Source organism: Pan troglodytes, chromosome 6, assembly GCF_028858775.2.
Source record: "Pan troglodytes isolate AG18354 chromosome 6, NHGRI_mPanTro3-v2.0_pri, whole genome shotgun sequence".
Taxonomy (NCBI): domain Eukaryota; kingdom Metazoa; phylum Chordata; class Mammalia; order Primates; family Hominidae; genus Pan; species Pan troglodytes.
Window position 1 is genome coordinate 74112766 of NC_072404.2, and position 15315 is coordinate 74128080.

At 44.2% G+C, this 15315-nt stretch overlaps 1 protein-coding gene and 1 pseudogene across 8 annotated transcripts in view; one reads left to right on the forward strand and one right to left on the reverse strand.

The window, feature by feature from the left end:
• LOC134806991 (putative uncharacterized protein encoded by LINC00269) overlaps positions 1-15315 on the reverse strand; it is a 51096-nt gene that overhangs the window by 24707 nt on the left and 11074 nt on the right. For 3 of the 8 annotated variants that reach the window (XR_010158465.1, XM_063814279.1, XR_010158467.1), the window contains 3 exons: positions 13041-13118; positions 9802-9866; positions 1773-1962 (listed from right to left, as the gene is read on the reverse strand). Coding sequence is in view for 3 of the 8 variants with exons in the window: in XM_063814279.1 (XP_063670349.1) it covers positions 1928-1962; positions 9802-9866; positions 13041-13118 (178 nt within the window). In the remaining 5 variants the exon portion in view is untranslated. Of the gene's footprint in view, positions 1-1772; positions 1963-7794; positions 9867-12965; positions 13119-15315 lie in introns of those variants that run through there. The other 5 variants (XR_010158470.1, XM_063814281.1, XM_063814280.1 and 2 more) reach the window with 3 other exon arrangements.
• Positions 12347-12446, forward strand: LOC112209859 (U6 spliceosomal RNA; annotated as a pseudogene).

Here is a 15315-nt window from a genome sequence, read left to right on the forward strand (position 1 = left end):
AGACATAAACCACTCAAAAGCCCAAAGTGCTAAAATTTAATATAGATAATTATTCATTGTAACAGGGGAACAGCATGAGAGATTGGCTAGCACAAAGTAAAGAGAATTCTAGAGAATATAGGACTAGCCAAAGTAAGGCATGGTGGCTCATGCCAGTAATTTAAGAAGCCAATGCAGGAGGATTGCTTGAGGCCAGGAGGTAGAGACCAGCCTGGGCAACACCCTGTCTCTATCCAAAAAAAGAAAAAAATTAGCTGGGTGTGGTGGTGCATACTCATAATCCCAGCTACTCGGGAAGCTGAAGTGGGAGGGTAGTTTGAGCCTGTGAGGTCAAGGCTACAGTGAGTCATGATTATGGCACTATAGTCAAGCCTGGGTGACAAAGCAAGACCCTGTCTCAAAGAACAAAACAACTATTTACACACAGAAAAGAAATAGGGCTAATAATGTATAAGATGTTGAAATGTGACAAAGTAATAGTAAAATCATAAAACAAAAAAATAACATTAAATTATAATACCCTGTGCTGGCAAAGATGCAGTGAAATGGGCACTTTCTTATACAATGAGGGGTGTTTAAATTGTATGTAAGCCTTTCACGGTAAAGCTTCCAATTGTTTATTTATTTATTTATTTATTTTTGAGATGGAGTTTCACTCTTGTTGCCCAGGCTGGAGTGCAATGGTGCGATGTCGGCTCACCACAACCTCCACCTCCTGGGTTCAAGTGATTCTCCTGCCTCAGCCTCTGAGTAGCTGGGATCACATGTGTGTGCCACCACACCCAGCTAATTTTGTATTTTTAGTAGAGACGGGGTTTCTCCATGTTGGTCAGGCTGGTTATCGCAAGCCAGAACTCAGGTGATCCACCCACCTCAGCCTCCCAAAGTGTTGGGATTACAGGCTTGAGCCACCACACCTGACCAGCAATTTTTTTAATAATAGAGACACTGTCTCACCCTACTGTCTCCTCCAAATCCTGGGGTCAAGCAATCCTCCTGCCTTGGCCTCCCAAAGTGCTGGGATTATACCTGCGAGGCACCCAAAACCTTGTCAATTTACATCAAGGACAATGAGAATGTCCATTCACCATGACTCACTGTAATCTTTCTTCTGGAAATACCTTGCAAGACAACTGAACCTAAACAAAAGGTCATCTGCACAAACACAGTGAAAATCTGGGAGTAACTGAAGACAGAGTGGTTAAGTGAAATAAGAAACAGTTATAAGAAATTAAACTATCTATGGTATTTATAGGCACCTGGTAGAAGGACAGTTAATGTTAGCTGCTACTTTTTTGTTGTTTTGAGATGGGGTCACTCTGTCACTCAGGCTGGAGTGCAGAAGCCTGATCATGACTCACTGCAGTCTAAGCCTCCCTGGGCTCAAGTGATCCTCCCACCTCAGCCTCCCAAGTAGCTGGGACTACAAGAACATGCCACCACACTAGGCTAATTCATGTATATTTCTGTAGGGATGGTGATTCCCTTGATTTCTGAGACCTGTCTCAAACTCTTGGCCTTGAGCCATCCTCCTGCTTCAACCTCCCAAAGTGTTGTGATTACCGGTGTGAGCCACCACACCTGGTCAGCTGCTTTTATATTATACCACTAAATTCAAAATTATTTGTCATTAAAAATTACTATTTTCAAGGCTATGGAACAATATGTGTCCTACAGCATAAGTGTAAAAACATATGGTCGTCCGTCAGTATACAGAAAGGATTCGTTCCAGCCCCCCATCTCTGCATATACCAAAATCTATGCATACTCACGTTTCGCAGTCAGCCCTTTGGAACCCATGTATAGGAAAAGTCCAAATATTAGTTGGGCATTGTGGCAAGCACGTACAGTCTCAGCCACCTGGGAGGCTGAGGTGGGAGGACTGCTTGAGCCTGAGAGGTTGAGGATGCAGTCAGCTGTGATAGCACTACCCCACTCCAGCCTGGACAACAGAGCAAGACCCTGTCTCAGAAAAAAAAAAGGTTAGAAATTGTAATGATGTCTGTTGGGCAAAATTCCATGTAAGCAAAGTATAAATTAATGGAGCAATTGGTGATAAATCACTACGATTGACTTTCTGGAGTTTCTGACAATAAGGGTAAGAAAAATGCAAAACAAAGAGACAGAGGGTAAAAAAACAAATTAGGGAAGGATTCTACGTGTTTAATAGGATGACACTGGCCATGTTCGTGCAGCAGCAGTATGTCACAATATGACATATCTTGGAGAGAAGTTAGATGAGGAAGCTGACAAAAATGATGAGAGATGCAAAATACTGATAGCAATAGTCAAGTAAACCGTGAAGAATTTCCATAACTGACATCAGCAAAGTGGGAATATTGTACAGTGTGTGTTGAAGTTCCTGTACAACAGTGTTTATTTGCCTTCTGTTTGTTTGTAAGGAATGTATTTACTAAAAGTTCTTCTTGCTGTCAAAAGAATATGTGTAAGTCATTAGAATTTATTCTTCTGTTTTTCTTTTTTAGAGATAGAGTCTTGCCCTGTCACCCAGGCTGGAGTGCAATGGCACCATCTCAGCTCATTGCAACCTCCACCTCCCAGGTTCTAGCGATTCTCCTGCCTCAGCCTCCCGAGTAGCTGGGATTACAGGGATGTGCCACCACGCCTGGCTAAATTTTTTTGTATCTTTAGTCGAGACGGGGTTTCAACATGTTGGCCAGGCTGGTCTCGAACTCCTGACCTCGCGATCCGCCCACCTCGGCCTCCCAAAGTGCTGGGATTACAGGCGTGAGCCACCGCGCCCGGCCTATTCTTCTGTTTTTTCTACTTTTATCTTCTGGCCATCATCCCACAGCCTTAATTTGGAAATTTGTTTTTTAGAAAATCGAACAAGTGCTTGTTGTGGTGGCTCATACCTCTAGGATGGGAGGCAGGGGTAGAAGGGTCACTTGAGGCCAGGAGTTTGACACCAGCCTGGCCAACAAAGTGAGACCCCATGTCTACAAAACAATTTAAAGAATAGCCAGGTGTCATCATATATAACTACAGTCCCAGCTACTCAGGAGGCTGAGGCAGGAGGAGCCTTAGCCTAGGAGTTCAAGGCTACAGTGAGCTGTGATTGCACCACTGTACTCCAGCCTGGGTTGCAGAGGAGACCCCATCTTCTAAAACAAAACAAAACAAAAAAAGAAGGAAAGAAAATAGGTAAAGTAGCAAGTTGTACGTGGCTTACTGTGAATATGTCTAAACTACATGTTCCCAATCTTTTTGGGTCTAGCATCCCTTTACATTTTTTAACTCTATTGAAGATCTCTTAAGCCTTTTTCTTTATATAAATAATTATATTAAAATTAGAAAATAAGACAAAAATTTTAAAATATTATTCATTACATATTAATAATAAAACCATTTCATGTTGATATAGTACAGGACAAATTTTTAAAATATACATTCATTACACATGAATAATAAAACCATTACAAGTTGACGTAAGTAGTACTTTTTTTTGGGGGGGAAACAAAGTCTGACTCACGCACGCTGGAGTGAAGTGGCACGATCTTGACTCACTGCAACCTCCGCCACCTGGGTTCAAGCAATTCTCCTGGCTCAGCTTCCCAAGTAGCTGGCATTACAGGTGCCCACCACCATGGCTGGCTAATTTTTATGTTTTTTTAGTAGAGATGTGGTTTAGCCATGTTGGCCAGGCTGGTCTCGAAATCCTGACCTCAGGTGATCACCTGACCTCAGGTGATCACCTCGGTCACCCAAAGTGCTGGGATTACAGGCGTAAGCCATTGTGTCCACACTGATTGATATATATAATTATATATATTACATATATTAATATATATTTACATATATATTGTTTACATACATATTAATATATATTTGCATGTATATTTATATATTAATATATTTACATATATATTTTTATACATTTATATATATTTACATATATATTAATATTTACATACATATTAATATATATTTGCATGTATGTTTATATATTAATATATTTACATATATATTTACATATATTTATATATATATATATTTTTTTTTTTTTTTTGAGACAGAGTCTCGCTCTGTTCCCCAGGCTGGAGTGCAGTGGCACAATCTCGGCTCACTGCAAGCTCCATCTCCCAGGTTCATGCCATTTTCCTGCCTCAGCCTCCCCAGCAGCTGGGACTACAGGTGCCCACTGCCACGCCAGGTTGATTTTTTTGTATTTTTAGTAGAGATAGGGTTTCACCGTGTTAGCCAGGATGGTCTAGATCTCCTGACCTCGTGATCTGCCCGCCTCGGCCTCCCAACAGAGTCATATATTTTTTAAAACACTGATTAGTTAGGCAGCAATACTGGGCAGGGGTCTCTTCATTCCCAGCGATGCAAATCCCACTGCACGGCTCCGGGGTTGCAAGGGCTACAAAGCCTAAAGGCTCTAACTTATGATTTCATTACTTAATTTGTATTGTGACACGGTCCTGCTCTGTCGCCCAGGCTGGAGAGCACTTGTGCACTTATAGCTCACTGAAGCCTCGACCTTCTGAATTTAAGCCATCTTCCTGCCTCAGCTCCCCACTGGCTGGTACCACAGTTGAGTGCCACCATACCTGGCTATTTTTAAAATTTTTTTTGTAGAGTGAGGGGTCTTGCTATGTTGCCCAAGCTGGCCTCAAACACCTGACCTCAAAAGATCTGCCCACCTCAGCCTCCTGAGTAGCTGGGACTACAAGTACACATCAGCATGCCTAGCTACATTTCGTTTTACTAAATTTTGAAAAATATATTTATTGAGAGGAGGTCTTGCTATGTTGCCCAGGCTGGTCTCGAACTACTGCCCTTAAAAGATACTCCCATCTCTGCCTCCCAAACAGCTGGGACTACAGGCATGAGCCACTGCACTGAGCCTGAAGATATTTCTTTAATCTAGTATCCCATACTTAATAGGACTGGGAAAGACAGTAGTGTTTTTTAAAATTACTTAATAATTCGGTAAGAATCTAACTCAACCTTGACCCCTGCCTTCTCTCACATTCCACATCCAGTCTGACAGGAAATCCTGTTGACTGTCTTCAACACGTACTGAAGATCCCCACCCAGCAACTCCCTGGCCTCCTCCCCTACTTCTCTCCTCTGACCATCTCTCAACACCACCATGACCCTGGTCAAGACCACTATCATCTCCCGCCTGGATGTTGCCACAGCTTGGCCCCCATGCTTCTACCCAAATCTTCCCACAGTCTTTCTCAACTCAGCAGCCAGAGAATGCTTTTAAATCGGCAGACAGATCACGTGGCCTCTCTGCTCAGAACCCTCCTGAATTTCCTATCTAGCCCAGCAATAACCTCCCAGGGCTTACACGGTCTGTACTGATCCCTGCCCAGCAAATCTCTGGCCTACTGCCCTAATTCTCTCCCTCTCTCCTGCTCCACTGGCCTCCTTCCAGAGCCTCAGACACACCTCAGACACCTTATTCTGTTTTTTCTACCTACAATGCTCTTCCCTCAGCACCTTGGCCAACTCCTTCCCCTCCTTCAAGTCTTTGCTCAATTTTTACTTAGGAGGCCACCCCTGACTATTCTATTAACATTGCCATCTGTCCCCATGCCTACCATACTTTTTTTTTTTTTTTTTTTTTGTGGAGACAAGATCTCACTCTGCCACCAAGGCTGGAGTGCAGTGGTGCAATCACAGCTCACTGCAACCTCCAATTCCTGGGCTCAAGCAATCCTCCCACCTCAGCCTCCCTAGTAGCTGAGACTACAGGTGCATGTCATCATGCCTGGCTGATTTATCATTTTATTTCATTTTATCTTAAGATGGAATTTCGCTCTTCTCGCCCAGGCTGGAGTGCAATGGTGCGATCCTGACTCACTGCAACCTCCACTTCCCAGTTTCAAGGGTGTCTCCTGCCTCAGCCTTCCTAGTAGCTGGGATTACAGGCGTGTGCCACCATACCTGGCTAACTTTTGTATTTTCATTAGATATGGGGTTTTGCCATGTTGGCCAGGCTGTTCTTGAACTCCTGACCTCAGGTGATCTGCCTGCCTCAGCCTCCCAAAGTGCTGAAATTACAGGCACAAGCCACTGCACTGAGCCATTTTTTAAATTTTTTGTAGAGACAGAGTCTCACTATGTTGCCCAAGCTAGTCTTGAACTCCTGGCCTCAAGTGATCCTCCTGCCTGGATTCCTAAAGTGCTGGGATTACCAGCATGAGCCACCATGCCTGGCTTCATGTTCATTTCTTCTTGTGGCTGCAACAAACTTTCCTACATTTAGTGGCTAAAAACACCACAAATCAACCATCTTTACAATTCTGGGGGCCAGAAGCCCAAACTAGGTCTATTAAAGCTAAAGTCAAGGTGTCAGCAGGGCTGCATTCCTTTTGAAGGCTCTAGGCTCTAACATTTTCTCTTGGCTTTTCCAGCTTCTAGAAGCCACCCCCATTCCTTGGATCATGGCCCCTTACTCCATTTTCAAAGTCAGAAGTGAAGCATCTTCAAATCTCCCTCTCTGACCTCGGCTTCCATCACATCTCCTGCTCCAGTTCTGACTCTCCTACCCTCTTTCTTTTATAAAGATCATTGTGATTCACCTAAGGTCAAGAGTTTGAGACCAGCCTGACCAACAGGGAGAGACCCCCGTCTCTACTAAAAATACAAATATTAGCCGGGTGTAGTGGCGCATGCCTGTATTCCCAGCTACTCTGGAGGCTGAGGCAGGAGAATCGCTTGAAGCCAGGAGGTGGAGGTTTTGGTGAGCCGAGATCGCGCCACTGCACTCCAGCCTGGGCAACAAGACCGAAACTCCGTCTCAAAAAACAAAAAAACAAAAAAACAAAAAAAAATCCTTGTAATTGCTGGGCATGGTGGCTTCCACCCATAATCCCAACACTTTGGGAGGTCAAAGCAGGAGGAACACTTGAGGCCCAGAGTTTGAAACCAGCCGGGACAACATAGTGAGACCTCACCTCTATGAAAAAATAAAAATAAATATTAGCCAGACATGGTGGTGTGTGCCTGTACTCCCAGCTACTTGAGAGGCTGAGGTGAGATGATCGCTTTAGCCCAGGAGTTTGAGATCAGCCTGGGCGACATAATTAAATTTCATCTCTACAAAAATGAGCTGGACATGGGTAACATGCATGTGTAGTCCCAGCTACTTAAGAGGCTCAGGTAGGAGGATCACTTGAGCTCAGGAGGTCAAAGCTGTAGTGAGCTATGATCACAACACTGCACTCCACCCTGGATGACATGGGGAGATTTTGTCTCAAAAAAAGAACAGAAAAATATATTTGGTCTCTGTCCCTGGTTCCTGGTACAGAGCTTCTAAAGCTCTTATAAAGACCTCAGTGTTAGAGGTGATAGGAGCATCTTTTGTTTTAATATTTGGTCTTTGTCCCAGGTTTCTAACACAAGAGACTTTAAGAACTTTGGGATCTCCAGCATGACAAGAATGCATTTGGGGATATTGTTGAGATGATGAGTGGCTGCAAGCTCCTACATTTCTTTAGGAGGAGGGCTGATTGCCAGAAAAAGCAACCACATGATTAGAGGCTTGGAACTTTCAGCCTCACCCGCTTAACTCCAGGAGGCAAGACGGGCTGGAGATTGACTTAATCACCAATGGCCAAGGATTTTATCAATCGTGCTTGCATAATAAAGCCTCCATAAACACCCTGAACAACAGGGATTGCAGAGCTTCTGGGTTGCTGAACATAGATGCTGGGAGGGTAGCATGTTCAACAAAGTGCATGGGAGCTCTGTGCCCCTCCCCACTTACCTTGCCCTGGGCTTTTTTTTTTTTTTTTTTTTTTTTTTTTTTTTTTTGAGAAAGTGTCTGGCTCTTTTATCCAGGCTAGAGTGCAGTGGCACAATCTTACCTCACTGCAACCTAAGCCTCCCCAGTCCCCAGATCAAAACATCCTCCCACCTCAGCTTCCCTAGTAACTGGAACTACAGGTGCATGCCACCACACTCAGTTATTTATTCATTTATTTATTTATTTATTTATTTAATTTATTGAGATGGAGTCTAGTTCTGTAGTAACTGGAACTACAGGTGCACACCACCGCACTCAGTTAATTTATTTATTGAGACAAGAGTCTAGCTCTGTTGCCCAAGCTAAAGTGCAGTGGTGTGATCTCAGCTCACTGCAACCTCCACCTCCCAGGTTCAAGCGATTCTCCTGCCTCAGCCTCCTAAGTAGCTGGGATTGTAGGTGTGCGCCACCACGCCTGGCTAACTTTTGCATTTTTAGTTGAGACGGGGTTTCACCATGTTTGTCAGACTGGTCTTCAACTCCTGACCTCGTGATTCACCCACCTTGGCCTCCCAGAGTGCTGGGATTACAGGCTTGAGCCACCGTGCCCAGCTTTTTAAAAATTTTTTACAGAGACAGGGTTTCACCATGTTGCCCAGGCTGGTCTCAAACTCCTGAGTTTAAGCAATCCTCCTACCTCAGCCTCCCAAAGTGTTGGGATTACAGCGTGAGCCACTGCATCTGGCACATACATCTCTTTCATTAGCTGTTTCTGCGATATATCCTTTACAAGGAACCAGTAATAGGAAATGTGGTGGCTCACATCTGTAATCCCAGCACTTCAAAGAGGCTGCGGTGGGAGGATCGCTTGGGCCCAGGAATTTGTGGCCAACCTGTGCAACATAACAAGACCCCATCTCTACAAAAAATAAATAAGCCAGAAACGGTGGTGCAAGCATGTAGTCTCAGCTACTAGGGAGGCTGAGGTGGGAGGACCACTTGAGCCCAGGCAGTCGAGGCTGCAGTGAGCTATGACTGCACCACTGCACACCAGCCTGGACAACAAAATGAGACCCTGTCTCTCAGAAAAAAAGGAAACAAACTGTTTTTCTGAGTTCTGTAAGCTGCTCTAGCAAATGATTAAACTCCAAGAGGGGGTCATGGGAACCCCTGATTTGTAACAGGTTGGTCAAAAGTACAGGTGACAACCTAGGACTTGCCATTGCAATGTGAAGCAAGGGTGGTCTTGTGGGACTGAGCCCGTAACCTGTGGGGTCTACGCCAACTCCAGGAAGTGTCAGAATAAAATTGTAGGATACCCAGTTAATATCCAGAGCATTGGAGAACTTGGTGTAGAAATTCCACACACACATTCAGTCGGAAGTGTGTGAGTAGAGACTAACACGGGCTTTTCTTTCACCTGTCTACCTGCTTAACTGCATAGGAGAGGCAATACGTGGTGCTCATGAACAAAGCAAACATTAAAGTCAGACCAGACCCCACATTTGACTCAGTCTTAATATCCCGGTGAGCTTGGGCAAATCACTCATTATTCCTAAGTCTTCATCACTTCATTCACAAAATGGGGATAACTGTGGCACCTACCTGTGATTTTGTGAGAATTAATGAAATATTATGCTTGATGTTATTGTGATCATTATACCTATTCCAAACTATTTGACAAGGACAGTGATAGATGATAACATCAAAAGATTAGAAACTGTAATGAGGCCTCTCGGGCAAAATTCCATACAGGCAAATTACTATCTCTCCAAAGCATTTCTGCCACACTTAATTCACCATTCCCTGAATAAAATGTGCCGTCTTTATCGTCCAGGTCTTTACAGTGCTGGTCTCCCTGCTTGAGCAGCTCACTCCATCCCAGCCCATTCCCCATCCCTCCACCTCCCCCTTCTCTGCCCACTCTCATACAACTCTTCCTCATCTTTCAGGACCCAGCTTCAATGTCACCTTAACTGGATGCTTCTCTCACCCTCCAGAAGTACTTCCTATTGCATTTGATGCATGAACTATTATTTGATCATTTTTGAGTCATAGTCCAAGTCTTTTTGTACCTGAATAAGATGTTGCCCAGTCAGTCTCTCTTCCTGAACTCTGAAGTCTTTCATGGTAGATCCAGCTGGAAGTGACAAAAAGATATTCTTCAAAAAGAAAGGATGACACAGACAGACACAAGTTCTTAAACGTTTTAAATGGTATATGAAAAGCAAACAAAATTCAAAGGCTTATGGGGAACACTTAGGAAGCAAAGAATTACTGGGAACTTCATAAAGGGTTAATTTTTTTTTTTTTTTTTTTTTAAAGACAGAGTCTTGCTCTGTTGCCCAGGCTGGAGCGCAGTGGCGCGATCTCGGCTCACTGCAAGCTCTGCCTCCCGGGTTCACACCATTCTCCTGCCTTAGCCTTCCAAGTAGCTGGGACTACAGGCACCTGCCACCACACCTGGCTAATTCGTTGTACTTTTAGAACAGACGGGGTTTCACCATGTTAGCCAGGATGGTCTCGATCTCCTGACCTCGTGATCTGCCTGCCTTGGCTTCCCAAAGTGCTGGGATTACAGGCATGAGCCACCATGCCCGGTCTAATTTTTATTTTATTTTATCTTATTTTTTTGAGACTGAGTCTCATTCTGTTACCTACACTGGAATGCAGTGGTGCAATCAGGGCTCACTGCAGCGTCGACCTCCTGGGCTCAAGTAATCTCCCATAATTTTTATTTGGTTTAAGAAACTCAGTCTTGGTTGAGCGTGGTGGCTTACGCCTGTAATCTCAACAGTTTGGGAGGCTGAGAGGGGTGGATTACTCGAGCCCAGCAGTTTGAGATCAGCCTGGGCAACATATTAAGACCCTGTCTCTATGCAAAAAACACAGTGAATTTGTGAAAGGCAATTTTTTCCACAGACTGGGGGTGGAGGGAATGACTTCAGGATGATTCAAGTGCGTTACATAGATTGTGCACTTTATTTCTATTATTATTGCATTGTAATATACAATGAAATAATTCTACAACTCATGATAATGTACAATCAGTGGGATTTCTGAACTTATTTTCCTGCAACTAGACTGTCCATCTGGGGTGATGGGAGAAACAGGCATTAGATTCTCATAAGGAGTGCGCAACCTAGATCCCTTACATGCACACTTCACAACAGGGTTCGTGCTCCTATGAGAATCTAATGCTGCCACTGATCTGACAAGACATGGCGCTCAGGTGGTCATGTGAGCGATGGGGAGGGGCTATAAATACAGATGAAGTTTCCCCTCACTCACCCACTGCTCATCTCCGGCTCTGTGGCCCTGCGGATGGAGACCCCTACTCCAGTGCATTCTAAAGTATCCATCCCATACCATTCTTCAGACTCATCTATACTACCGCAGTGGTCAAGTGTAGCACCCCTTAGCTTGAATGGCATATGCCTCGGCTGGCATTTCATCACAATCAACAGTAAGTGGTAGCTTGAGTTATTGTGAGGTCACTTCCTAGAAATCACCAGCATCCCATGTCCCACTGGCAAGGAGCTCAGCTCTGCTCCTTGGATAACCAAACCTATGCCCAAATCCCATCTGTGTGGGTCCATCTCCTGGTACCCTTCCTAGCATCAATTCTGTATTTCTAGGAGTCCAATCAGGAGATATAAACCACTCAGAAGTTTAAACTAAAATGGGCACGGTGGCTCACACCTGTAATCCCAGCACTTTGGGAGGCCAAGGCAGGTGATCGCTTTGAGCTCAGGAGTTTGAGACCAGCCTGGGAAACACGGCGAAACACCATCTCTACAAAAAACACAAAAATTAGCCAGGGGTGGTGGCACATATCTGTAATCCCAGCTACTCGGGAGGCTGAGGGAGGAGAACTGCTTGAGCCTGGGAAGTGGAGGTAGCCGTGAACAGAGATCGTGCCACTGCACTTTAGCCTAGGTGATTGAGTGAGACCCAGTACCAATAAAAAACAAAAAAAAAGTAAAAAATATATATGTAAATTTAATATGAAAAGTATTAATTATAACAGAGGATTGGCGTAATGACTAGCACAAATGAAAGACGACTCTAGAGAATACAGAACTAGCAGAGGCCAGGTATGGTGGCTCATGCCTGTAATCCCAGCAATTTGGGAAGCCTAGGCAGGAGGATCGCTTGAGGACAGGAGTTGGAGACCAGCCTGGGCAACATAGTGAGACCCTGTTGTCTACCAAAAAAAATTTTTAAATTAGCCAGATGTGGTGGTGGTGCACACCTATAGTTCCGGCTACTTTGGAGTCTGGGGTGGGAAGATCCCTTGAGCCTGAAAAGTCTAGGCTGCAGTGGGTATGGGTGGACTTTGGTATACACAGAAATGGGGGAGCTGGAACTAATCCCCCCCATATACCAAGGGACAAATTGTATCTGTTTTTACAATTATACTGTAGGATACATTATGTTCCATGACAATGGTAATTTTTAATGACAGTTTTTAATTGAGTGGAATTACCATAAAAATAATAAAAGTAGCAGCTAATATTTACTGAGCTGTTACTAGGTGCCTATAAATACCATAAATTGTTAAATTCCCCATAACTCTTCCTTATTCCACTTAACCACTTTATCTTAAATTACTCATGTTTGCTTCAGTAGCACATATACTAAAGTTGGAACGATAGAGAGATTGGCATGGCCTCTGTGCAAGAATGTCATGCAAATTTGTGAATCATTCCATATGTTTTTAAAAAGAGAAAAAAATTACATCCGGATTTTCACTGTGTGCATATGACCTTTTGTTTAGGTTGAATTATATCCAAAGATGGTATTTCCAGAAGTGAGATTACTGTGAGTCACAGGGCATGAGCATTCTTATTACACTTGATGTAAATTGTCGAGCTTTCAGGCATGGTGGCTGTCTGCTTATAATTCCAGCACTTTCAGAGGCTGAGGTGGGAGGATTGCTTGAGCCCAGTAAGTTGTGGCTGCAGTGAGCCATAACTGCACCACTGCACCGCTGCACTCCAGTCTGGGCAACAGAGTGAGATAGAAGGTTGACTTTTTAATAGAATTTTTCTGTTCACTTAAAGATATGGCCAGGACTGTGCTATATGAAAATTTTCATAAAATAATTATCTCATCCAATTAATGTTGGAATTGGGAACATAAAATGTTTTGGTGACTATTTATTCCTTCACTTGCTGTTATAGAAACTATTGCCAGTGGGCACTTAACAACAAAGTGTCATCTCTGAGCTACTCACAATGAAAGGTGATGTCTGGGGCCCAGGTGTGTTGAGGTCCCCATGTCTGGGCTATGGGTGCTGAGTGGGACTTACTTGTCCATCCATTTTCTGTATTCCAGCACTGGGAAACTTGGGTTTATCCATCTTGATAAAAGGTCATTTAAATTCCACCTGGCAAAAACCACAAATGGAAAAAAGGCCATGAAACTACAGGCTAGCCCTTGTTCTCAAAAGAATATTTAGCTAAGGTGGTTCTGTAAAAGAGGAATCACATTGTTGAAAACTCATCGCAGGTCAGGTGAGGTGGCTCACACCTGTAATCCCAGCCCATTGGGAGACTAAGGCAGGAGGATATCCCGTGAGGCCAGAAGTTCAAGACCAGCCTGAGCAACAGAGCGAAACCTCATCTCTGCAAAAAATTAGAAAATGAGCTGGGTGTGGTGGCACATTCCTATAGTCCCAGTTACTTTGGAGGCTGAAGTGGGAGGATCAAAGTGGAAGCTGCAGAAGTAGAAGCTGCAGTGAGCTCTGATCTCACCACTGCACTCCAGCCTGGGTGACAGAGTGAGGCCCTGTCTCAACATACACACACACACACACACACACACACACACACACACACACACCCCTCATCTCAGTCTGCCCAGCCTTGACTAGTGAAAAGGGTCTTCTGGTTACAGAAGAGGTATGCTCTTTTTTAGGACAGGGAGGGACCAGCAAGCTTGTTCACAGCCTTTCCCTCATTCTCTGCTTAGTTTTCCAAGAACCTTCAGGTGGAAAGGGAGTCCCTGGAGAAAAGACCTAACTCATCAGGTTACCAAAGGAGAAATATGCATCCTTTGTCAATTAATAAATGGAACACCTGCCTTAAAAACCAGGGAGTTCTGCTAGGGTGAATCACTCCCTACGACCCTGACCTATGTAGGGAACATAAAAACCTGGAGTTTGGGGACCTATAATATTGAAGGCCACATTGCAGATGTGGAGACCTTACCAAAGTACAGCCTTTCCACAAGGAACTACCAAACACCAGCTGGCTCTCTCCATGGGGCACAGCTGTATCTCTGGCTCTCGTTTCCCCCGGAGATGCTCTATTCCAGCCTTCTCTTACATTTTGTATCCCGCACAGTTTCTGGCATAAGGACTTACAACATAGCAGGCTGCTATGTTAATGGTGATATACTGCAGAGCCAACCTGAAATTCCGGCAGGGCGCTTTGTGTTTGAGAAATTAAAGGGGAGAGAATGGACCCAGCCTGCTAGAATATAAAAAATTTAAAGAAGAAAAAAATATTAAAATAAAATTTTCTCCTAAAGAGCACTCAAAAGCACACTCCCACCAATGCTGGATCTATTTATCTCTCTCTTGCTTTTTTCTTTCTGAGATAGGGTCTCACTCTGTCACTCAGAGTGGAGTGCAATGGCAAGATCACCGCTTACTGCAGCTTTCAATTCCTGGGCTCAAGCTATCCTCCCACTTCAGCCTCCCGAGTAGCTGCGAATGCAGGTGCATGCCACCATGCCTGGCTAATTTTTAAATTTTTTGTAGAGATGGGGTCTCACTATGGCCCAGACTGGTCTTGAACTCCTGGGTCAAACTAATCCTCCTGCCTTGGCCTAGTGCTAGGATTATAGGCTTTAGCCACTGAGCCCAGTCTATTTATCTTTCTATAACTCACATATTAAATCTTCCTCCTTAAATCACCTCCTACCCACCCATCTGCAGGGACAGCAAACACAGGTCTCAGAGGGTCAGGCAACCTACAGGAGGGAATGAGGCCAGAGTAATGTGGGAGACCGGGGGGAACTGTAGCAAACTGCAAGGTATTCACTTCAATAGTTCTTCAACACTGTGATGGTCAAACCAAACACAGAAACAGGAAGCCCAGTTCAGTCACCAGCAGCCAATGTGGGATATTTGATCCACATGCTACAGGGCAAACTGCTTACGATAAATGACCTGGTCTCCACCAACCTGCTCTTCAAGTACAGCCGCTCCTGCCCAACTTCCTACACTCTACTGACATGACCCACATTCACAGTACTCTCCTGAAACATTGCTTGTTCACTCTTTTATTTTCCCAACGAATATTTTTCTTTTTTTTCTCTTTTTTACTTTTTTTGAGACACAGTCCCCTTCTGTCACACAGGCTGAAGTACAGCAGGATGATTATGGCTCACTGCAGCTTCGTTATGGCTCACTGCAGCTTCCATCACCTGGGCTCAAGTGATCCTCCCACCTTAGCCTCCCAAGTAGTTGAGATTACAGCCATGTAACACCACACCCAGCTAAATTTATTTTTTTTTCTTTTTATTTTTATTTTTCAGACGGAGTCTCGCTCTGTCGCCCAGACTGGAGTGCAGTGGCA